At 30.9% G+C, this 24,613-nt stretch overlaps 3 protein-coding genes and 1 long non-coding RNA gene across 6 annotated transcripts; all 4 read right to left on the reverse strand.

The window, feature by feature from the left end:
- Positions 1-87: 87 nt before the first annotated feature.
- LOC105157567 (uncharacterized) lies at positions 88-1,530 on the reverse strand. Its single transcript, XR_847452.3, has 2 exons — positions 446-1,530; positions 88-340 (listed from the first exon to the last, which is right to left on the reverse strand). It is a non-coding gene; the product is annotated as an uncharacterized LOC105157567 (long non-coding RNA).
- Positions 1,531-3,689: 2,159 nt separating this feature from the next.
- On the reverse strand, positions 3,690-5,345 carry LOC105157568 (protein CDI-like). 3 transcript variants are annotated; one of them, XM_011073978.3, is made up of 2 exons: positions 5,194-5,345; positions 3,690-4,886 (listed from the first exon to the last, which is right to left on the reverse strand). In XM_011073978.3, exon 2 carries the CDS (start codon positions 4,860-4,862, stop codon positions 4,062-4,064), a length of 801 nt encoding a protein of 266 aa, XP_011072280.2. In that variant the 5' UTR covers positions 4,863-4,886; positions 5,194-5,345; the 3' UTR covers positions 3,690-4,061. The 3 variants fall into 3 exon arrangements, with proteins under 3 accessions (XP_011072280.2, XP_011072278.2, XP_011072279.2); XM_011073976.3 differs by lacking the exon at positions 5,194-5,345 and adding an exon at positions 4,985-5,187; XM_011073977.3 differs by lacking the exon at positions 5,194-5,345 and adding an exon at positions 4,981-5,187.
- A 2,123-nt stretch (positions 5,346-7,468) lies between these two features.
- On the reverse strand, positions 7,469-9,913 carry LOC105157570 (auxin-responsive protein IAA1). Its single transcript, XM_088878695.1, has 5 exons — positions 9,618-9,913; positions 8,875-9,059; positions 8,209-8,320; positions 8,046-8,107; positions 7,469-7,716 (listed from the first exon to the last, which is right to left on the reverse strand). Exons 1-5 carry the CDS (start codon positions 9,815-9,817, stop codon positions 7,676-7,678), a joined length of 600 nt encoding a protein of 199 aa, XP_088734821.1. The 5' UTR covers positions 9,818-9,913; the 3' UTR covers positions 7,469-7,675.
- Positions 9,914-15,282: 5,369 nt separating this feature from the next.
- LOC105157571 (auxin-induced protein IAA6) lies at positions 15,283-18,763 on the reverse strand. The gene is made up of 3 exons (XM_011073980.3): positions 18,338-18,763; positions 17,886-17,979; positions 15,283-15,704 (listed from the first exon to the last, which is right to left on the reverse strand). Exons 1-3 carry the CDS (start codon positions 18,675-18,677, stop codon positions 15,587-15,589), a joined length of 552 nt encoding a protein of 183 aa, XP_011072282.2. The 5' UTR covers positions 18,678-18,763; the 3' UTR covers positions 15,283-15,586.
- Between the last annotated feature and the right edge of the window lie 5,850 nt (positions 18,764-24,613).

The following is a 24,613-nucleotide window of genomic DNA, read 5'->3' on the forward strand; positions in this document are numbered from 1 at the left end:
AGTAGTTGTAGTAACCTTAAAATCAAAACATCTAAGTTTTCATATTCGGATGTATTCCTTTCACATGAGAACTAAACTAGAAAACAGTTCCACACAAAAGCACATTATGATTTAACAACTTCAAAATTAACACAAAACATCTTATACATATCTAACAAATCCAAGTTCTTAATTTTAACATATCCCCATTATTCCCTCTCCAAACCTAGTACAATACTAACACAAGATTCTTGCAGCACCAATCCTCCATGCAAGAACTCAACCACAGTTGCAGCAGCAAATGTCCAGACAACATTCACATGTCTCAAAACAACAAAAACAGCAACACAACGCGAACAAACTGCATTAAAAACGTCAAAAGTTTCACGATTCAAATAATATTTTTAAAAAAGAAATTAGAAGACAAAGATAAACTCATATTCATGTATGATGCATTAGTAATCACCATGCATAGAGGCAGCCTTTCTCCTCATGTCTCCTTTTGACATGATCAACATACGACATGTCTTGATACCCTGGAGCATCCATCCTTCTCTACTAAGTCTCTGTTTAATTGTGATGGACTAATAGATTGTGTTTGTAGGTGTTTTTATAGAGGTGTAACTGAGGAGTTTGCTTATGGATTAAGAGTTCTAGTCACCTTACTTGATTTTTTGGTCTATGTATTTATTGCGAATGTCTCTATATGTGATTATTTGTTTATGATTTTGTGGGATTGCCAGTTGGAGATTTGGGAAATGGGAATTAGACTTAATTCATATAAAATCTCTTGTAGGTATTAAATGTTTTTCCTTTCCTTTTTCCATTTTGAAAAGTCTATTTCTTGCATGATTTTATGATTCATATTTTTAAATGTTTGAATAATTCCTTTAAAGTTAGCAATATCAACATCAAATTTGAGGTCCAGTATTCTATAAATATGAAGTATTTAATTAGATTTTATTAACTATGTGTGTATTTATCTTCAATTTGTTGTTTTATTATTCGTAATAATATTTAAACTATTAATGGTTGTACCAAATTAAGTAATGACTGATATTTTAATGTAATGATATAATTATAATATATTTTTTTTAATGAAATTAGTAAATACATAGTGTAAGCCATAGTTTTAAATTTATCAATGTTGATTTTTGTTTCTTCCATCCTTAGATAATATATAAATAAATAAATAATTTTAATGAGAAAATTTTGATAAAAATATTCTAACGCAACTTGATTATTGAAAATGAACTCCAATATGATATTTATACATTTGTCTATTCAAATGGATGGTGAAAATTAATCTTAATGGTATAGTGAGAAACTCTCAAACTCTTTCAAAAATACTTCTAAATACTCTAAAAGCTTCTAGAACTTAAAACTTACCTCAATTTTTATATTTATCTAAAACCTTCCATTCATAGTTTTAGTTAAAATTATTAGATTATTTCTTTGATTACCAACATATTTATTTCGCTCAGAAATTATTAGTCTTTTCTTTTATATAAATATATATATATATATATATTTTCATGACATGTAAAATAGAATTTGTAGAGAATAAGATTTATGTTGGTATACTGATTTAATGTTTGAATGACTTCTTGTGTATAGATACTTTTGTCTTTAGAAAAAAGTTTTAAAAAATATATAAAATATTATGTGATGCTAATAGTCTTATGAATAGTATATAAATTGCATTTATATATATAACATGTAGACAATATAGATAAAATATTTAGATATAGATTAGATGCAATCAAGAAAGGTACTTAGAAAATTAATTACATGAATTTAGTAATTAGAATTGAATTTTTAAACAATTTAATGAACTTTTTTAATACCATTGTTACAAGATTTTTTTAGTTCAATATTTTCAATTAATATACTTATTATATATTATCAAAATTAAGTTAGATAATAATAATAATATTTATCTACATAAACATCACCAAAATTAACATAATTATATAAATAGTTTTGTCAAATGAAAAAATGAAAGAGATCTTTTAACCCATTCGTAGTTTTAAAATAGAATCGACGAAAAAGGAAGAAGTGCTATAATTATATTATTATTTTTATAAAAAAAATTGACTGAGTTCCACACTCAAAACTAAAAAAGAAAAAATAAGAAAGAAAGATGAATAATTGAGATGATAATATAACAGATAGAGTGACGTGAAGAAGCATTTTTATTGAAATGGATTAAAGATTAATTTCAATACACAAAGAAAAGTCATAAATAGGAATTTTTATTTAATTTCTTGTCTTGCTAAAATAAACAGGAATGGTGATAGATCAAGACATTTGACAGGAACAGCAAATCCTATTTTTCATAGGCAGCAACAGCAAACACCCTCCAGACAGAACTCACAGCTCTCTGCACAGCAACAACAGCAACACATTGCAAACAAGCTGTCCCAAAACAAACATGGGCTGCTCAGTCTATTTATTATGAAAAATTTAGACAGGAAAAGACATGAAAAAAATGTTTCAAGTCTGAAATTCAAGATTTACCATTTAAGCCCTTCACTAGAAAATAAGCAATGAAATTTGTAAAAATTAAGTAAAATGTAATTTCGGTAGGACCGTATACCAACCAAGCATAGAGACATCCTTTTTCATCACGGCGTTTCTGGATATGGTTGGAGTAGGACATGCCTTGATATGCTGGTGCTGCTTGCATTTTTCTCTTCTGTCTCTCTTTCTTCTGCTTCAAATTGTTGTGGGAGTCTGAAGATATGATCAAGGCATGAAAATGTTGTGGTGGTCTCATATTTAATGCCTAGTTGTGTTGGTTAGCTGGCCTACCAAGAACAGCTTTTGAGTGCATTAATTTGACAGTTGAGAGTGGCACCTCCAGCATTGATTGGAGCTAAAGGCTAAAGCTTGAAATGGAAAATGTGAACCCCCCTCCCCCCCAAGACCTACAGTCACACAGATAAACTATATACATGGATAATTATGACTGTCTGAAAGTTAAGAATATGGGACTTTTCAAAAGTTGCGCATTCACCTATACATAGAGAAAGGGATGTCTACTGAAGGGTAAGTGAATGTTATATGGTCCATTAGAATAGGAGGTAGCTGGAATCTTGCTTATATCTATGATAGTTCATCAGAAACTGGTTAGAATTCCAACTTAGAGGGAAGACGATAGGTGACATCATGCACTTTTGAACAAAACGAAAGCAATTACCGAGGTAACAATTTCGTCCAACACTCTTGACTAGTTGAACAGATAAACACAGGGACTACATACAATAGAAATTTATGGAATAGAATGATCAATCTCACAAGAAAAAGTTGCATATGAAGCCTGCAGATATGGAGATCTCTAGTTGAGATTTTTATGCCCTTGGACGCTTCCTGCAAAGGACATGTCAAGAAGCTGACAGGTAGGGAGCTCAAAGGCCCAAGAGCTTTTGAGATTTTACAGAGACACATTGGTGAAGCACAAAGTTCATATTCACACTCAAAATACTTGCAGCGTTAAGTCGAGCAGCAGAAGATTATGTGATGCCGACCCTTATTGGGATTTCAGGAAACATCAAACATAAAGTAGATGAACTCTACCAGCACGTAACGAGCATCAAGCAAAATCATGACATACAACTGAAGTTTGTTTGAGACAACAGCTTGCTTAGAACAAAAGTGCTCCAGGAAAGCAAAATACAGAAATTAAATAGAATGAGACCGAGCTTCAATTTCATCAACAGAAGAGCTTTCCATTAAAACATTACGAATATCATACTACAAAGTCATCAAACACCCTATTGCTCTCTTCCTCTGAATAATACTCATTGCGAATACACTATTACAATGTGATCTCAAGAATGCTTAGCCATAGAACAAATAAAGAACTTGAACTACGACAAGCAAACAATCCGATTACCACAAACTAATACGGAATACACCTGGAACAATATGTAGCTAGCTAACAAAGACACCACCTCCACCAGTCAACACCTTCTAAACAACATCTAGACAAAGGTCATTAGACAAATGGTGGCGGGCCAACCACATCTATTTATATATATGTATGAAATGAATAACAAATTCGACAAAGATTGATCAACCTAATCTGCCTTCTTCCCTGCAGATTTCTGGTACTCCTCCAACTCTTTCACCCACAAATCTCCAAACTCACAATCCTTCCACTGCTCAAACCACGGCCCTCCAAGCGTATAATGTATCGCCTTAGGGAACGTGTTCTGATCGCCCTCTACGACCCTATTATGCCCGACAAGGAAATTCCACACAAATGGAATCTCCCCAATCTCATCATCATTCAACCACTGAAACCTATGCAGAAAGGCCCCTGTCTCCTTATTCACAATCTCAGGAGTTAAAACCTTATTCTTGGAATGCCCACAATTGTACAAAACCATGGAAGACCAGTTCTTGCGAGGATACACAGTTTGCACGGCACCGTCCATTTTCGTCGTCTCTTTGGGTGCATAATTGTGCTGCACGCACATTACTGCGTACTTATCATCAATCAAATCAACTAATTTCTTGATATCATCTAAGTACAAGAAATCACAATCCACAAACATGGCCCAGCCCTCGTAATTCGACAAATACGGGGTCAAGAAACGGGAGAAGGAGAACTCAGTGCTCTCCAACTTCCCCCTATCGCGCCAATAAACGCCTTTCTGGCGCAATTCCGATTGCTTAATGGGGTAAATCTCAACTGGGATTGAAGATCTTTTCAGCAGAGAATAGCGGCAGACCTCATAAGCAAGATCTTCACGCGGATCATAGCCTATGAAAACCTTGAACGGCTTCACATTGCCATTGCTCAAATTCTTGGAAATGGGATCGGAATTCTTTACCTCAACACCATTTGAAGAACGCAAATCCGCCCCGGCCGACATAATCTTCAGTCAAGAAACACCAATCTGCAGCAAAAGAAAAGAGCCCACAAGATTAATCCAAAGAACAAGCAAGATCATGTCATTTTCACAGCATTAACTACGTGGAATTGAAATGTACCTACTTAGTAGATCTGGGATGGTAAACAAATAACAACAAGGAGAATATTTTTTTACTGGATGTGCAAGAAAATGAGTCAAGAATGCATTTTTATACAGAAAAACGAGTAAAGGGATTTTCTTCCTTTCCCAAATTATTTTAGATTAATTTAGATCACAGATTTTTTTCGTTGCAATAATGGAGGGAGAAGGAATTGTAGTCACGAGCGCACACCGTTGTCGGTGGGGCGAAAGGATTGCGAGGATTTAGCACTGACAACAATGAATTCAGATGGCTTTTCTTTTCTGTGTACTTGAATTGCCCCTTGATTTCAGTATTTGGATTCTTGGATGGATCGTTTATCCAAAATTAGGTCAAGAATTAAAATAAATAAATAAATTGAAAAAAAAAACTAATGATCTCCCTTCTAATTCAAGATTACCTTATTATCTATATTAATATTAAAAAAAAAAAAATTTACTCGCAAACGATATGATTTCATAAAATCCTAAATTTTTTAAATGTGATGTGTTGGTTTACATACTTTATTCTTATTTATAATGTATTTTAAAATATAAAATATTATTTGTTTTATATTTATAGGGACGGTATGCTACGATAATCAGTTGTACTATTAAAATTTATCTTGTATACGAAATTGTTAGTTAATAATAAATTTATAAAAAATTACATTGACAAGACATGAGGTTTAGTCAAAATACACAAACACCCGTGTCTTTTGTAAAATTACAGTTACATCCTCTAAGTTTATAGCTCTTATTACAATTACACCCCATATTTAAAAGCAAAATTTACATAAAAACTCATGAAAAATATTACACTAACACCTTTCATGATATTTTTTTGTAAAAAATACAAAATATTTTTTATATTTTAACCTAATCACACGAGGTATCAATTTAATTTGCCTTATCATTTACATAAAGAAAAGAATTATATAGTTTATTAAATGTTGAATTATTTCTAAGTGTGTCAACCACCTTAGCATGTGTTCTTATTTCGTAATCTAAAAGGATATGGACAATTTTGCGTCTTTTTATTAATTGGAAAAGAGTGGATAATCTTTGTGTTCCGCTCAATTGGATTATATGTTCTGAGATGGTGTGCAATCGTTGCTACTTATTTTGTATACAAACTGAAAATACACCAATGTGTTTTACATAAATATTTTCAGAAACTCTCAATTTTTCTTCTTAGACACTTTTCTGTTTTATTTAAAATTTAATATATTTTATTGGCAGCAAAAGAGATTTACATAAGAGACATAGATAAAACATGAAGACCCATATGTGTATTGGGCTATCCATTATGCTTGGACAAAACATGAATGAAGACCCAGTCCTTAGCCTTTGTCGGGTCGAATGGTTTGGGCTTCTTGTTTCCGGATCTTACCAGTTAAGAGAGTCCAATTCCAAATGCAAAGCAACCTCTTCAAGTAAATTTCAGCTTCTAAAGATGATAATATGTCCGAATCGAATTTTTTTATTGTAAATACTATTTCATCACGTATATAAAAATTTATTTTAAATAAAATATATAATATCGTCATTATATACATGACATGTTTATGTTGAATAGAGTAAAAGATGGAATAAAATTTGTAATTGAATATTCAATCTACATCGAGTTTGAGGCCGGCTGGTCAAAACTCGAGATTCAATTTGTTGAAGGATTTTTGGGATTTGGAATCCGCCCATCCTGGACTCGGGACTCAACTGGTTGTAAATTTGAGAATATATCCTTTCTTTTTAGGATACGTAATGCTTCTGTGCAGATGAGCTAAATTCAAGTTATCTCTATGCCTAAATAAAAAAAAAAGCCAGAAAGACACATTAATATTTTGAAAAAGAAGCATTTAATTCCCCTTTGCCTTGTTGTACACTTCAATCGTGCAAAATTGGTTCTCATGTTTTAGCATGTATATTATCTGTCATACTCTCATTTACTAACTATACGAGTCCAAATATTCAGTTAACTCCTAGTTTTGTTTTTTCTCCAGTCCCGATACGCCAAATGGTAAGTTCTGTTAAGGTTAGAGAGCACAAATATTAAGTGTTGGCTGAATATTCAGACTCTTATAATTAGTAAATAAGGACAAAATGAACAATATAAAGGGTAAACATCACTTTTGGTCCTTCAACTATGTCACTTATCCAGATTTCGTCCATCATGTTTTCCTCTCATTAGACTTAATCTCCCAAGTTTATATATTTCATCATTTTTGGTCCATTCCGTTCTTTTCGTTAAAACTAAGACTTTAGTTTACTTGGAAAGTTAAAAACTTTAGGTACCAAGTCTGATGATTTAAAAACCTGGAGTACTAAAACTGAAAAATGGATATAATTTGGGTATGAAAAGTGAAATTATCCCATAATCTTTCAAATAATAAGAGAGTATTTATAATTATAACAAATTGTCAAAGACCTCATTATAATATACCCTATTAAAAGAATATGTTTTTGCATATCATAAACACCAAACCATTCCATACCAATAATGATATACATACATACTAAGTAAAAATAAACTAGTTACACACAAAAAGTGCAACATTCGATAAACTTCCAGAGTACAACGTTACACTTAAAAGGGTGGTCTAATATCAATTTATATATAATGAAGGTACATCAAGCAATGCCTCTATGTACAAGCAAACTAAGCTCAGCAAAGGATTTGGCAAGAGTCGCATGTTTATCTACTTGGTGCTCGAGCCCTTTGAAGATGTGCTCTTTGGGGCTGCACAATGCGAAACAATTATCAAAAATAGGAAACATTTAATACTCTTCAAAAAAATAAATAATCTAATTAATTAATTAAGGGGTACATAATAAGTCGGGATGTTCGAGAACTTATACAATAAGATCATTCAATTTTCAGTTGATATCTTAGTTATAAGTTATCGTTACTAACATTTTATTAACTTCATAATCTGCATTTTATTCAGACAGTGCGGTGATTTGTTTGATAAAATTATAAAATGTACGAACCTAAGAAATGTTGTAAGTAAATTTGGCCAAAACACCCTCTAAGTGCTCATTAAATTATATGAAGCACAACATACATACCTAATCCGACGGCCTCAGAGCTCTTCATCAACCTCAACCTCTTACACGACTCAACAAACATCCTGCCAAAATAGAACAAACCCGATCAGGGATTCGACTAATAACCAAACTAAAATATAATAAAATTAAATTAAAAATCTTGAGGGCAAGATAGGGAATTTACTTCCAAGGAACATCTCCAACCAACATCCAATCCCCATCTTTGTCCTCATAAGTTGGCACATACTCTTTCCCATTAGTAGAGTCCATGATCTTCCTCTCATTCAGAACATTACCTTAGAGAATGAAATTACAAAATCAGCCATCGAAATTTAGGTGTAAAGAATAAGGGTTAAATGCATTTTTTGTCCGGTAATTTAGGTTATGTGGTGTTTTCATTTTTTGTTTTTTTAGAATAGTATTTTGGTCTTATATCTTTTTAATTTTAGTAATTTTAATTTTTTTTTTCGCTGAGGTTCATTGTTCTCGTCATAAATATGCATGTGTCTATCATATGACATTTTAAATTGGGGCTTTTATTTTTATTCGTCCATTTTTTCCAATATTTGATCTTTTAATTTTCAAAATAACATTTTGGTCCTACATCTTTTTAATTTCAATGTTTCAATTTTGCCGACGTTCACCCTTCTCGCCAATTGAGGTGAACTTGGACGAATAAAAGGGCTAAAATTACAAAAGTTAAAAAGACGCAAGATCAAAATACTATCCTAAAAGATTAAAAAAGAAACGTCAAATAAACTAAGCTACGGACCAAAAATGCATTTAGTCCTAAAAAAAAAGACCATTATCAAGAAAAATAAAACATAATTAAAATGAAAGAAATGCTTACATATAGTTAGGCATGCAAACATGGCCTCCAATGCAGCCAACAATTCTTGATAGCTAGTGTATAACTCAAGATCAACTTTTCTTAGATAGGGTGCCCCATCCACAGCCACCTTCACAAATTTCCCAATTTTCATCATCATGTTCTTCCTGTATGATCTCACCGGTGGCCAACCCACAACTTGAGCCCTATAATTCCAAAAGTTAATTAACACATATATACATTAAATGCTAAACAAAATTACATGATCATTTTATTATTATCATCATCATCATCATCATTATTATTATTATTACTATTATTTCTCATTCTGCTTGAATTTTATTAAACAATATTTAGACCTATATAAATATTATTATAGCTAGTTTTCTTCAAAATTTAAAATCCACCCCCCAAAAGTTAATAAAAGATCATATTCCATATGAATGAAAATATTTCTTTGTCTGACCTTTTCACTAAAATTCCGCAAATTCCTCATAAAACTTTCAAATTTTTGGATTATCTTAACATAATTCGTTCTAAGTTTCAATGTATATGTGTAAAATATTTGAGGTTTTGAAAATGAATCACCCGGTCAAAAGTGTTCGAGTCCCGAACAAAAAGTTGGAGAACCAGTTTTGATCTTTATCTTCCCTAAAAAAGAAAAGAAAGAAAAATTGTTTTGTGCCACCCTATGCATGGAGGTTTGTCAATTACGTCACTCATAAATTGGAATTAACTCAGAAAATCAAATAAAATAAACATACTTGGGGGGAGGAGGTTGAGTTACAGCACTAGCGTCATCTTCACAACTGCACCCTAGTTTCAAGTCCGCCGTGTCGGAGAACCCGCGCTTCGCCGGGGGTTTAGGTGTCTCCGCGCCGCCGGGCAGGGCCAAGGTGAGGTCGGTCTTCAGGCCGCCGGGATATTCCTGCTCCGGCGGCGCAGCGTTTCCTCCTGACATCATCTTTTCTCCTTGTTGGGATTTTCTAAGTTGGCAGGCTACTGGCTACCAGAGAGTGCGAGATTCGGCTGTCTTTGTGTTTAGATTGTAATGTGAATATATATGAAACTGAAAACGCGCTTTTAGAGAAATCAGAAAAAAAAGAAAAAAAAGGAAGAGAGAGAGAGAGGGGCGGACGGCAACGTCTTGAGGGACCAGTAATGTGTAGACGCGTGTGTTGGAAAGAGCGGTTTTGATTCGTCCATGTTTCCATTTGTGGTTTCGATTGGGTTTTTGTGATTTCGAGGGCTTTCAACATTGGGGCCCCACCTCGTACCATCCTGCTTTTTATTGTTTGTTTGATTTAAGAGTGAAAAATGTTAATCACCGTATAAATTATATTTTTTTTGGGGTAAATTCCTATCGATTTTTTTTAAAATTTATCATAATTACGATATTCACTTATTATTTTTAAAAAATTATAAACACTTCTCTCAAATCAACGATTACCTAACAAAGATCTTCTATAATAAACTGTCATGAGGGGATATTGATTAGACGATCATTAATTTTAGAAAAATATTTGTAACTTTTCAAATACAAAGATGTATTCATAATTATGATAAATTTTAACAGAGGTCACTGTAACTTACCCTATTCTTTTGTATCAAATTGGTGAGTTTAATAGTTCAAAGCTCAACAAAGATGAATTTGCCCCCTCAAACGAATAAAATCAAGCAACGTACAAAAATTACCCGTCCCACCCAATAAACCACGTTGATAGCTATTGATTCATAAGATATTTAAAGGCGGTCATTGTGACACATGGGTAGCCAAAACTTCTAACAAATGACCGTCTATAAGTATTGAGGTTCTAATACACAAGTGCGCATTTATAACAAGCAATTCTATCTCCTCAACAAATTTTAATTAGGCATCGAAGGATTTTAGTTAATACAGATCTAAATTTTGTTACCAACTTTATCATTAAAGATCGTTGGTTTTGATGGACCCCACCTTACATTGATTAGCTGATGTAGATTCATGTGTACCCTAGTTCCAATTCGGATCACTACTTCATCGGCAATCTCAGCTCAAATCACATACAAATATTTACTATTTAATATTTTTATTTGATATTTTATTGCATAGTAAGTATTTTCATTGCAAAATCTCTTCTAATATTATCAAATGTATATTACATAAGGATGAAGTTTCATAAATAAATAAATATAAAATCTCACGGGTCCCACCAAGACTATTTGGTGTGTAGAAAGCGGTAAAGAGATGATGGGAGGGGGGAACGTTGTGGAGCCCACCTGTCGGGTAAATTAAGGTACAAAGTCAACCAAATTGAGAATGAGTGAAAGCTTGAATCCGGGTATGCGGGCCACCCACTGCCCATGTGACTCTGCTGCTTTGTCGGATTTCCAGGGTCAAGTTTCGCGACCGACACGTGTTTCCTAATTATGGGGGTATCACCCGATTCAAACGTTTGCATGACCTGCCCCAATTTCGAATACTACATTATATTTTAGTATTATAATTAGGGTAGATGTTACATTTAGCCTCTTAATTTTTTTTAAAATGTTTTAATTTTTTAAGGTTTTTTTTTTAATTTTAATATTCTTAAATTTTAATATTTGTCTCATCTTGATCCCGCTAACCATTTTTCGGAAAAAATATGGTCGGATTTCGATTTTCTGGAGGTAAAGTGGTTAATAAGTTTGATTTTATTATTTTAGTCCCTAAAATATCCTTGTGAACTATGAATTACTTATTTTTATTATTTTTAAATTCTTTTAATGGGCTAAGTAGACAATTTTTACAGATTTTCAAAAAAATTCATTCATGTCCTCCAGTTTTTCTATAATTTTTTTAAAAAAAGGTAGAATACAGTAAGAACAAAATTGATAATTCCATTCCTCCATCTAACGATTACAAGATTTTATTAAATATTAAAATAATTATATCAAATTTTAGGAGAACTCGTTGTAATATTTATCTAAAAAAAATAAAAAGTATGAAAAGATTTTGAAGCTTATTGCAATCGAATTTGACATCTCCTATTTTGAGCCCTGCACAATTTTCTAAATTTACGATTAGGTTCTGCTTCATATAGCATTTAATCAATTTCATGCCCATTTTTTTTCCTTATTTTGGAAATGGAACATTGACAATCACACACATCATGTACTACTCAAATTGGGCACGGCAGGAATTTTTTGGGCCTATTGCACTTTATGGTTACAGTACTAATAGAATTAAGCAGTCATGATTAAATATTTTATCATAATCTTCCTAAATAATATGCAATTATAGTGATTTTGGCACGCTTGATATTTACGAACCATTTTTTGGTCGGTTTCCTGATCTGGTTAGACATTGTGAATCATGATTTTATATGAAATTGACTGTGTTTTTCTATTAAAGTGTAATGAAATTGACCGCCCAACAATCGATGAATTCATTGGAATTTGAATATATGTTAAAACGGTTGAAATTATTGAATTGATTGGAAATAAATATTCAGATAATTGGAAGAATTATAAGGTCACCATAAAATTTAAAATTACCAATATATATCTATAAATATTATAGTCTTTTATGGTGGACTTAAATATTTAATATTTTGCAACTGAAATTGGCACTATAAAAAAATAATAATTTTTTGTTACACGGTAAATGATTAAGACTAAAAAATCGTATTAATCACAGACAAACAAGACAAATGCGAAAACTTAATTTTTTTTACCGTAATTAATTAATATTTTTTAGCTATAATTAAAATATTTATCTTGATTTTAACTATGGCTAATGTTTTGGCGTCACTTGCAGAAACAACGCCTAATGGTTGTCATGGAGCCATAGTTTTCACCATGATTTTTTTTTCCTTTTGACCCGATAATTAACTGTAGCAAAAACTCAAATTTCTTCTAGTGTTGTGGCGTTGAGTTCGAATCTACCAAAAGTATTAATTAGTGTTTATTTAATTTAACTAATATCGATTTGTTCTTTTTATAGATTATAGTCCATCGTATCATTCAATATATTCAAATCAAAGATTAATTCAATATATCGATAATTTTAAATTAAAAATATTCAAAAAAACAAAAATAACGGATAAGTATATAAAAATAAACATATGTATGCATGCATTGATCATGGCGCTTGAACACCACGGCCTTTTAATTTATGACAAATTATTGCAATATTATTTGGAATAATTACACTCCCCTTGAAATTTGGTGTAATTATATTTAAACTTCCTGTAGTTTGCAAATTAAATCTAACACCCTTGAGTTCTGTTTTCATCTAACAAATTAAGTTCTTACGCTAGTTAAAAGGCTTAAAGACAATTTTCGTCCCTTAACTTCAGATCATTCTCGTTTTATTCCCCTAAGTTACTAGGGTTCCATTTTGGTCCCGTAAAACTGAAAAAATCTCAATTTTGGTACAAATTTGATCGGAAAAGTTGAGTCACTCATCGGGAAAAGTCACATGCCAGGCATGTGACTTTTTAAATTGGGGCCTGCATTGTGATTGGCTGAAAATAAAAGGCTTAAAAGCAATTTTCGTCCCCTAACTTTAGGTCATTCTCGTTTTAGTCCCCTAACTTCAGGTCATGTCTTCACCACATCATTTTTTTCAGCCAATCACAATGCAAGCACCAATTTAAAAAATCACATGCCTGGCATGTGACTTTTTCCGGCGAGTGACTCAACTTTCCGATCAAATTTGTACCAAAATTGAGATTTTTTCAGTTTTACGGAACCAAAATGGAACCCTAGTAACTTAAAGGACTAAAACGAGAATGGTCTGAAGTTAGGGGACGATAAATTGCCTTTAATCTATAGTTAAAATTTACTAAATTTGCTAATATTAATAAAAAATTAAAAAAAATTTGATATTTTTCCACGATTGACCGATTACTGACTTATTGCATGTCAAATAATTTTTTCGGACTAAACTACCCTTATAATAGTGAAGATATATCTCCTCATATTCGTTAACGCCTGAAGACGTATGAGGATAATTTGATCATAAAAAAAATTATTTGACCTGGAATAAGTCAGTAATAGGTCTATCACTAGTTAATATAGATTTTTTTTCTAATTTCTTTTTTGTTGATATCTACGAATTTGATGAATTTTGATTAATGGAGGAACTTATTTATTAGTCGGAAGCAAACATCAGCAGTGCTAAATATAATTTCTCAAACCATAAAGAATTTATGCGTAATTACACCAAACCTTAAGAAATGAGAGCCTACTTATCCCATATTATTCTTCTGCATATTGAAAATTATTATAATATTAGAAATTATTAATTTTGGGCATGTGAGACTAAAATATGCATCAACTCAAGATTCTGTACCTAATTATAGAGTCTTGTTAGGACAAACTAATTCTATGATTCAATGAAATGAACAGGTTTGACCCCTTACATGCATGTACATAACATATATAATCTGGAAAAACATGGGCAAGGGGACATCACTTCCTTAATTCTTTTAATTTATTCTTAATCACTTGCTAATTCTTTATTAATATTTATCAAGTTCATAACCCATCATCGGTTTAATTAATTAATTTCGCAAATTTCAAGAATTGGGTTCAACTAACTCGAACTGAAGTTCCATCTTGTCCTAGTTACATGGATAGACAAGCTTTGATTATTTTGTTAAAATAAAAACTTATAAATCTATTTTTCATCAAAATAATTAGTGGCTCATCATTTTTTTTAATCGGAGCGATAATTACATTATTAAGTATTACTATATCAATATATATATATAAATCCTCATAAACAATTAAATTATAAAAAATAGTGAAATAATATATTATAATAAGTTCACATAAAGTGGAATAAATATCCAAAATGAAGTAATAAATTACAATAAACAGACATAAATAAAATAAATATCCACACATCTGGAGACCACACCCCTACTTATTCATAAAAATCACAGTATATATAGTAATTCTATTAGACCTACTTACTGTTTATATTTATTTTACTAACTACTGAGGTCTAACTATACGACTAGGGTTCTATGAATCTGGATTTGAGTCCCGCCAGACGTGTATATTAGGTATCCATTTTAATTTTAAATGAATTTATTGTAAAGTAATTAACACAAATAGTTGTAAATGTGTATTGAATCGTATTATGATGTAATGCTGTAATTATCTTATGTAAAAAGAAATAATTATATTTACACCATCGGATCTATGTATTGAAAAATACATATACACGTACCTACCAGAAACGTCAACATCAGTTACATAAATTACTTGTACATTTTGAAAAATTACATATACGCAAATATCAACATTATTACACGAACTATTTCTGTTTTTTAGCTGTTGGGGTGATTTCTATAATTACAAAAAAGACGATAATAATTTGTAAAAATAGATAATAGGTCACCGGTATAAATACAACTATCTCTACAGAAAAAATAGCTTTTAAATAAACAAGATAAATTAACCATAATAAAAAACAGAATAACATTAAATAATGTCTCACAAAAACATATATATAGCTAGGCAACTCTTGTAATTAAATCCAAAGTGTCTGTATTTAGTTATGACATATCTCACCTAGCATAAATCCATACTAATAAGTAGTGATTGATGATACAAAGAATATTATGACAACTATGGGCTGCATGGAACAACCCTTGTCCTTACATGAGGTGGTAAAATGACGGATATGTCCTTCCTAGATATATATTATATTAATTAATTCTCACTTGAAACAAAAATACAAAAAAGAAAATGCTATTAATTAATTCAAAAGTGATGAGTAGTCCTCCTTGGCTGCCAGTGCCTTGAGGAGGTCCTTTGCACCCTTCGCATCTGATCTCTTCATGATCCTCAGCCTTTTGCATGACTCTATAAACATCCTACACATCGTAGTAATTAACAAACTCATTAGGACCTTAATCTTAGTATTTAATATATATATATATATATATATATTAAATAAAATAAATCGAGATACTATCAAGTGATAAATCGAGAGTATCCCATAAGTAGATTTTTTTTTTTAATTTTAATCATTACGTGCATTTTTCAATCCAATAATTAACAAAACTCTTAGTAGTCTCATGTGCATTTTTTGTCAATTAACATTGAGAAAAGTTTTCAATTTATGAAACACAAACGTGAAAAAAAGAATAACAAACGAGACTAAATTGAAAAACATCCTAATATATGGGTAAAAAATACAATTTCCACTTTGTTAATTTGTGATACCTTGTAATGAAGGTCAAAAGAATTATTAAAGTATGAGAATATTTTAGGGTTGTTGACTCGTCAAATTTAAATTAATCTATCTCTAATTAAATATAAAATAAAAGCAAGACAGTATCATTTTTCGTAATTAAACATGGATCACCGGCTACATATCTATCTATGTATATACCAAAATCCTCAGCTCGAATAATCTGTTGTAATTTTTTTTTTATCTAAAAAAAAGGGAAATTAAAAAATCATTAAAATATCAGAATTTTCATACAGTCATTAATTATATATTTCAAATGATAGCAAACACACACACACATATATATATATATAATCCCATCAAATGAATGTATCTATAATCAAACATAAGCTGAAGAGAGATGGGTTGAATTAATTACGCAAATCAAATTTAATCGAATTAAATTAATAAAAAAATATTATATTATTAATTATTTGTTTAAATTATAAATATTTAGCTTATGATATGGGGAAGTGGGTTAGAATTTAGGTTGGTAATGTTGGAGAAACAGGGCATTAATATTAGGCAGAGGCATTGATGAAAGAGGAAGAAAGTGTTATTATGGTGGGAATGAGGTTGTCTGGGTGGCCTTCATCACCCTCTTCTAACTTTCTACATACGCCATCATCTCTGTCCCTTCACCTGCTCCAATTTATTGCTCTCTCTGTCATATTCACAACTATGATGATGATGATGAAGATTTCACGTTTGTCGGCGACGCGTAAATGCGCCAAGACATCAGCTGCTTCTACATTATTACAAGGGGGAATTTTTCTTTTTTATACAAATCCCTATTTCTTTTTTTTTTAATTTAAATTATGAACACATATATTATTAATTATACTATATATTTTATTTATTAATTATTGCATTTATTTAATTTAATTAACAAATAGTTAGTATAAAATAGATAAGCATCTGTATGTGTTATGACGGAATTTAAGCTAAAATGTTATAATTTGTGCTCCATCATTTATTAAGGTTCACTAGAAAATTATGAATTTCTGTTATGAATAATTATTATAGTAAAAAAAAATAGATCGTGGCAAATATAAATCAACCACGACTTTGCAACAGTCATTAGCCGTTTTTGCAAGCATGACCAAAAACATGACAAATATTTATTTAATCGTAGTAAAAATTTAGATTTTCTGTTTTAATTTTATTTAACTGCAGTTGATAATACTGATTTACCATGATTTTTAAGTCGTGGTCATTTACATTGTAACGAAAATTAATTTTTTTTTGTAGTGGTTTTGTTCAAAAATATCAAGAATAAGAAGATTTCTAAGTTAAAAAACCTCTTAAGCCTTCAAACTTTTACAATTTTGTCATTTTTTTTTAAAAAACATATATAGTTATGTTCTAGACTTATTTCACCCAATTTGAACAAAATTCAGATTAAAAAGAGAAATTGTATATTACCAAAAAATAACGATGGTAAGAATAAATACTTGAAATTTTATTACATTCTCATCTCTCCATTAAACTGCTAGAGATACGAACAAAATATTTATGAAAATATTTTATTCTTTTAAAATATTCAATTATTTTAAAATATACTAAATATTCAATTATATATATATATTATTTTATTGTCAATATTTTATTCTTTTCGAACATCCTCAAATAAAACGCGATTCTAAAGTCAATATTTCTTCCTCAAGATATGCTCTCTCACTAAAATAATTAAACCTTAATGCTACGTAAACTATAAACTAAAATTCCAAATGAAATCAGAATCAATAAATAAAAACGGGAAAAAATATTAATAATATATATATACATATATAGATCTAGAGAGAGAGAGAGAGAGGCTTACTCCCAAGGGACATCTCCAAGGAGCATCCAGTCGGTATCTTTGTCCTCATAGATGGGAACGTACTCACACTTGTCTGCATCTTCCAATGCCTCCGCTGCACTCCAAACCCATTTCATCAATTTTTTCATTCAATCTATAACATTGTACTGAAATCACCTAATTTCATTACATCCTTAAAACTATATAAGACCTTTTTTTATCTTAAAACAAATTATTTTTCTTTACCATTAATACAAACAATTTTTTTGCAAATATATGACTTATATAATCTTGCAATTTTAATTTGCATGGCTACGACTCCCATCAAATTCATGCACCTTCAGAAATGTATAAAATTTTTTCTTTTAAATATACAGATGGCATAAATTTCATACACGTAGCGTTTATATGCTAAATGCATTAATAAAAAATGTAATATAGAAATTAAAAACTATATATAGTACGTAACTCACCAATGCCAAAACAGCCGAAGAGTTGTTCAAGAGCCATAAGAAGATCGGAGTACCCTTTATGACTGCTCAAATCAATCTTGCGCAGAAACGGGGCGCCGTCCATGCTAACTTTCACGTACATTTTCACCCCATTAAAGCTGTTCTTCCTCCGGTAAGCGCACACCGGCGGCCACCCTACCACCTGATTCTTATTGTTCCCTGCACCAGCCGCTGCCGCCTTCTCCTCCCCACCGGAGATATCAGAAAACGCCCTTTTCTTCTCATTCTTCTCCACTTCACCACCGCCGGGAAGCCCCAGCCTCAGCTCCGTTTCCAGCCCTAAACCACTACTCCTGTCCATTTTCAGATGAAAGAAGTCGAACTCGAGCTCGAACAAAATTAGGGTTTTCTTGCAATGTGTGTTTGATGATTCGATGAAAACTAATGAACAGGCAGTTTTTATACATGCATGTAAGAGAAGACAATGACAGGTCAAGCAAGTCTGGTGGTCGGTCACATGAGAAACAATGGTGGGGAAGTTTATGCTGCCTAAAACACAAGAATGGGCCGGCAAGATTAAAGTTGGATATGGGCAGATCGGAGGGTTCTTGATTTGGGGATGGTTTGAGGGTTCCACTTTGGCCGTTGGATCATGTGATTCATGGGAACATTGCATGTGATCTGCTTGATTGTGAGAATGAATAAAAATTCATGTGTAGTGTAGTGGGGAAGTAATTAATTTTTTAATTAAGCATGCTATTTTTGTTCATCTCCATATTTATCCATGCATGCATATTCTAATTATGACCTACCATCCAAATCTTTCTTTATTTTTTTTTGGGGGGGGGGGGGGGTTGAGGGTTTTATTTTTGAGAAAGAGATCTAATTTATTGAATAAATATATATGTGATTTTGAAATTGGAATCCAAATATTTATTATTCAAGAATGTATAATAGAAGAGGGTTTATTATATTTTTTTCTACACGAAAAATAAAATTGAAAATACAAGTCCACTAAAAATAAAACCAAATACGGCTCAAGTTTTTCAAATTATTCTATAAGAATATGCTCGTGAACTTATAAGATATTGAAAAATATTTGATAAAAAAATAAATTTTATATGATCCCAGAATAAAATGTTACGAGGTTGTAAGCTTTTCTTGAAAAAGTAAAAAATCAGTTCCAAACTAATTTTGAAGATTTTAACAAACCCCAAGTTTGATCATATCAATTACAAATTTCTCATAATTTCTAACATCTGATATATAATAGTTCGATTGATGATCTCATATACTCTATTAAAAAGTTTAAAATTTAATTTTTAAAATAAAATTTAATATTTTATATACTCTCAAAACATCATAATAAATAATGTATGAACTTATAAAATATTTAAAATAAGTTGAGCCAAACATCTAATTAGGTGAAAACATTGAATTTTAATCACTCAATATATGAAAAAAGGTTATAAAAAGAAAAAAGAAAGATGAATTTGGGACATAACTCAAACTGACTGAAGATGTCTGAGGAATGAGGAACAGAAAGCTGAGAGGGTCCAGTCCACTTAAATGTTTTGCACCTTTCTTAAGATACCTATCCACTTTAATTTCATTTCACGCGTTCTTCTTCAGCTCAAGTGCCCATATCTGTCTGTGTATGTATGTATGCAGCTGTACGTGCAAGCCACCCACTTATGTCCTCATTTACTTGTACAACCTTAACTGTACTCTATACCTAGAGCTTAATATTGTAATAAATTTTCATATTTTTACACAGGTGTTGGATTCAAAATTATAGTAAATCAATAATGTCAATCAAAATTAAATAAATTGATATAAAAATTTAAATTTTTATCACAATTATTTAATATTTGACATAATTTTAACTATATAGACCAAAGTATATATTACTTATATGGTTCTTAGTTGTAATATAATAGTCATGATAGTTGCTCCTGGTGTGGCCAAACCAGGATTACCTAGCTTATCGTATTACTGTAAGTCAATTCGAATAAGTATAACTTGACTCGATTTTACATGTGTTGTGGTTTTAATTATACATATATTTTCACTAATAAAGTGTTGGAAACTCATTAATGTAGATGTTTCTTGACAATAATTGGGGGTGGGGAATTTGGGGTTATAATTTTTTGCATTTTCATCCGTTGAATAATATTCAATTACTTGAATAGTTTGTTTTAAATACTGCGAATAATTACTTAAACATTGTCTAGTGCCAGATAGAGGCAAAATCTAGCAGATAAGCATCACCGTCGAGAGAGAAACAACCCGAGTCATCAACTAAGACCCCTAAATGGTCCTTGATGATAAAGGAGGTAGGGGTGTAGAGACACTCAAGAGGTTCGACCAGAATCAGCCACTCTTGAAAGAGTACATAACAACTCACTGACCGACCGTTCTTGCCAAAGATGAATGGAGCTAAGCAATATGCAAAAGCTATCGGATGTAAAAATACATTGGTAGGGGATATATTCGGCCTTAGAGGGAAGCCTCTGCTTGAGCAGCAATAGACGAAGCGGAAGCCAAAATGTCAAAATCTAATTGTCAATAAATAAACTGTAAAATGAATGAACATTCACAATTAATTATAATTCTTAAACTATGATTAATTGTTTTTTCCCAACAATTTCCCTCCGTACCATGATAATTAACCACAATTCAAATAAATAATATCCCAACAGGCTAAATATATACTAGTTTGAATTTTTTTTAAAATGGTGTTACTCCAGCTAATTATATATGCTTACCTTGGAATCTTGGATATTAATATATATATATACACACATACTAAATATATAATAAATAAAAATAAACTATATATGAAACATGGTATATTTTGCGGGAAAAGTATTATTTTAGTCCACTAAGTATGCTTAATTTTAATTTTAGTTCGATAACTATGTTCATTTTTGCTTAGGTCCAGTAACTTACGAAATTGCTTACTTTTAGTCCTCTGACAGATTTTCGAACAATTTTACCCGTATGCAACTTTTGAAAGGCAGTTTTAGTCCATATGCACTCATAGGGGTAAAATTGTCCGAAAATCTATCAGAGGACTAAAAGTAAGCAATTTCGTAAGTTACTGGACCTAAACAAAAATGAACATAGTTATCGGATTAAAATTAAAATTAGGCATACTTAACGAACTAAAATAATACTTTTTCCTATATTTTGCAGTAGAAAATTCAAAGGGTAAAAATATAGCATGGAAGGTAGGCGATCTCACGTTTTGTGGTAAAGATTAATGATGGAAAGTTTGAAAAGATCGATGAGAGTTTATTCAAACTTTACTATGAAAAGAGAGAACGAAATTCACGTTCAGCCACCAAATGTACAATCGCTAATGCGACTACTGCCAACCACGTCCAGGTTTACCGTTTTACATTCAAATAAAGTGCATTCTTGATTTCTTGAACGCTGTCACGAATTTTAGTAATTTTACAAGTCTCAATTTTCAACTTTTAATTATTTTGTTTTTCCATTTTTCATTAAATATGCAGGCTATATGTGTAAAAATAACAAGTATTATCTCATGCATTATATACTTATTTTCACTAATTTATAAAAAAAATACAAAAAGAAAAACAAATTAATTAATCCACATGTTACCGACTTAAAAGTCAAGGTCAATGATATTAGTAATTACCGTCAAACAAACTAATATAATAACTGAAGTTATTGATAACGGTTAATCAATATTTATTATGATTTTATCAATATTTTTGTATATGACTAAAATATTTAGCATGATTTTTAGTTATAACTAATGATTTTGGCATCACTTGCTGAAAATAACGACCAATAATTACTGTGCAATTGTGGCTGATTAATGTTCGCCATAATTTTTCAATTTTGGTAATTAATTATCACGGGAAAATTATGTTTTTATAAGTGAAATATTATTTAAAAATAAATAGTATATATATAATATAATATTGAACAATATATATCTATACTAATATAAAAGAGAAAGATTTTCCATACTTATAAACGATGGTTAATGACACTGCCGCATTAATTTTTTATGAAGCCAAAAATATCCTTCAACATATAAGATAACTAATTTATTTAATTTTTTTAAATTTTTCATTAACTCATAAATTAATTTTCTTTTCTTTCTTAATATAATATATTAATTTATATATTTTACTTTTATTTATAATATATCTTAAAATATAAAATATTATTTATTATATACATAAAAAAACAACATATGAAAACTCTTATAAGGAACTTTGATTCATTATAATCTGATTTGATGGTATCATTTACTTCCGACAGGGTATTTTATTAGAGTATATATGAAAATAAAGCACAATCTTGAAAAGACATAGTCGACAAACAGCACAATATATATCAATAGAATCTCAAATCGGACAGTTGAGAACTAAAACTGTAACCACATAATATATCCTCAAAATCCTCATCTTCATTATTCTAATTATATATATATATATATATATGTTTGTGTTAATTAATGCATGACTGCAAGAAATATGACATTGTAAACTCCCACATTTTCATAATTGATCTATAATTAGCACATGCCTTATGATTCATCCATATCAATTAACACTTCTTGATAGCCCCCCCACCCCACCCCACCCCACCCACCAAATCATGAATATTAGTTTGTTGATTAATTTAATTTTTCAATTAATTGTTTTGCAAACAGGAGATTCATCAGTTGGTTATGTAGCATACAATGGACTATCTCATAATGATTTTATGAGTGGATTATTGGTATATAATTTAAGAAATTTGACCAACCACATGTAAGATGTAATAATATTCAATTTATTATGTGTCTGATTTAATTTGGTTAAATTTGATTTGAATAAAAATATCAGCACTCTCTCTAACAAGGACATGGTGGTTAGAGCCCCGCGATGATAAGCTTATGGTTTGAGTATCATGAATGTATGTGTATGTTTATTTTTTAGTAGTTTTTTTGTTCGTGGTGTAACTATAATGTGTTATGTATTGGCTGCAGACGAGAAGTTTGAATGACTTATAAGTCCTAAAGCCTCCCCTATCTAGCGAGACTCGGGCAAAAAAACAAGCAATACTAGCACACAAGGTCTTATTGTATCACACACAGCAAAACACAGCATTATTTTGCTTCGTATGTGGGATTGAGACATATTGTGCCCGTTCAAAACTTCTAGTTTAGGGGACTGAACGCTGATGCTGTCACACATCCCACATCGCCTGCAGACGAGCAGATTGAATGGCTCATTTGCTCCCTAATGAGACGTTTTCAGAAAAACAAACCTATATAAAATTTCAATCAAAGTGAACAATACCTTACGCCACAAGACACAATTATATAAAAGCATCAATTTGTTTCTTCAAATGTCAGGATCAGTTATAAATGTGTTTAATGAATCGACAATATCTGAATACATACAATGATGAAACGAATCATATTCCTCCAAAAAACATAGTTATAAAACAAGAAAAAAAAATTATAAAATTTTTAGTTAGAATTCGTTATTTTACTCAATCAAAAAACAAAATCCAACACAAAATATCTAGAGTATAAATATAATTTGATTGAGAATATGAGTTTGATGTATGATCAAAGGAGTTTGACTAAAAAAATGAAATTTATTACTAAGAATCTTATGAGGAAGAGGAGCACAGGATGCAAAAACAACTTGTGCACATGCTCTCTTAATTACTCCTCTATTCCAAACTCAATTAAACTAATGTATGACCCAACTAATTAATTCTTACTTCATACCAAAATCTAATTTCAATCAAACATATTTATTTTCCAACTTTATTTGATTTAAATAGAAGTGACGATTACATATTAAATAAATTGAACGACTGAACAATACATCATTCAATCAGTACATTAGTACAATTAAGGAATATGTAGTTATAAATTACAATAAACTCACATAAAAGTGAGACAAACACGAATCCATGATCTCGAACTAAATCATGGGATCCGAACCTTAAGCAGTGGAGAATAATTAGGTGTATTAACATTGATTAGAAGTAGAAGGTGGTACGTGTCTGTCCCCAACCGGGCATATGCTTCCTTAGTTTAGACAAGTTGATCATAATTAAGTGTGTAACTTATGCACATAGGGCACACGCGTATGGGAGTTGTCTCCGGCACATTATGGGACACCGTGCGTGTTTGGTTGATGACATTTAGACAACAATACCCACTCAAAAAGATATCTTCACCTAACCATATAACCATTTTGAGTGTCCAAACAAAGTCTTATTGTTTGCTTGCTTCTGGTGTTTGAGATTGTG

Source organism: Sesamum indicum, linkage group LG3 (genome assembly GCF_026168435.1).
Source record: "Sesamum indicum cultivar Baizhima isolate 11 linkage group LG3, ASM2616843v1, whole genome shotgun sequence".
Classification (NCBI taxonomy): domain Eukaryota; kingdom Viridiplantae; phylum Streptophyta; class Magnoliopsida; order Lamiales; family Pedaliaceae; genus Sesamum; species Sesamum indicum.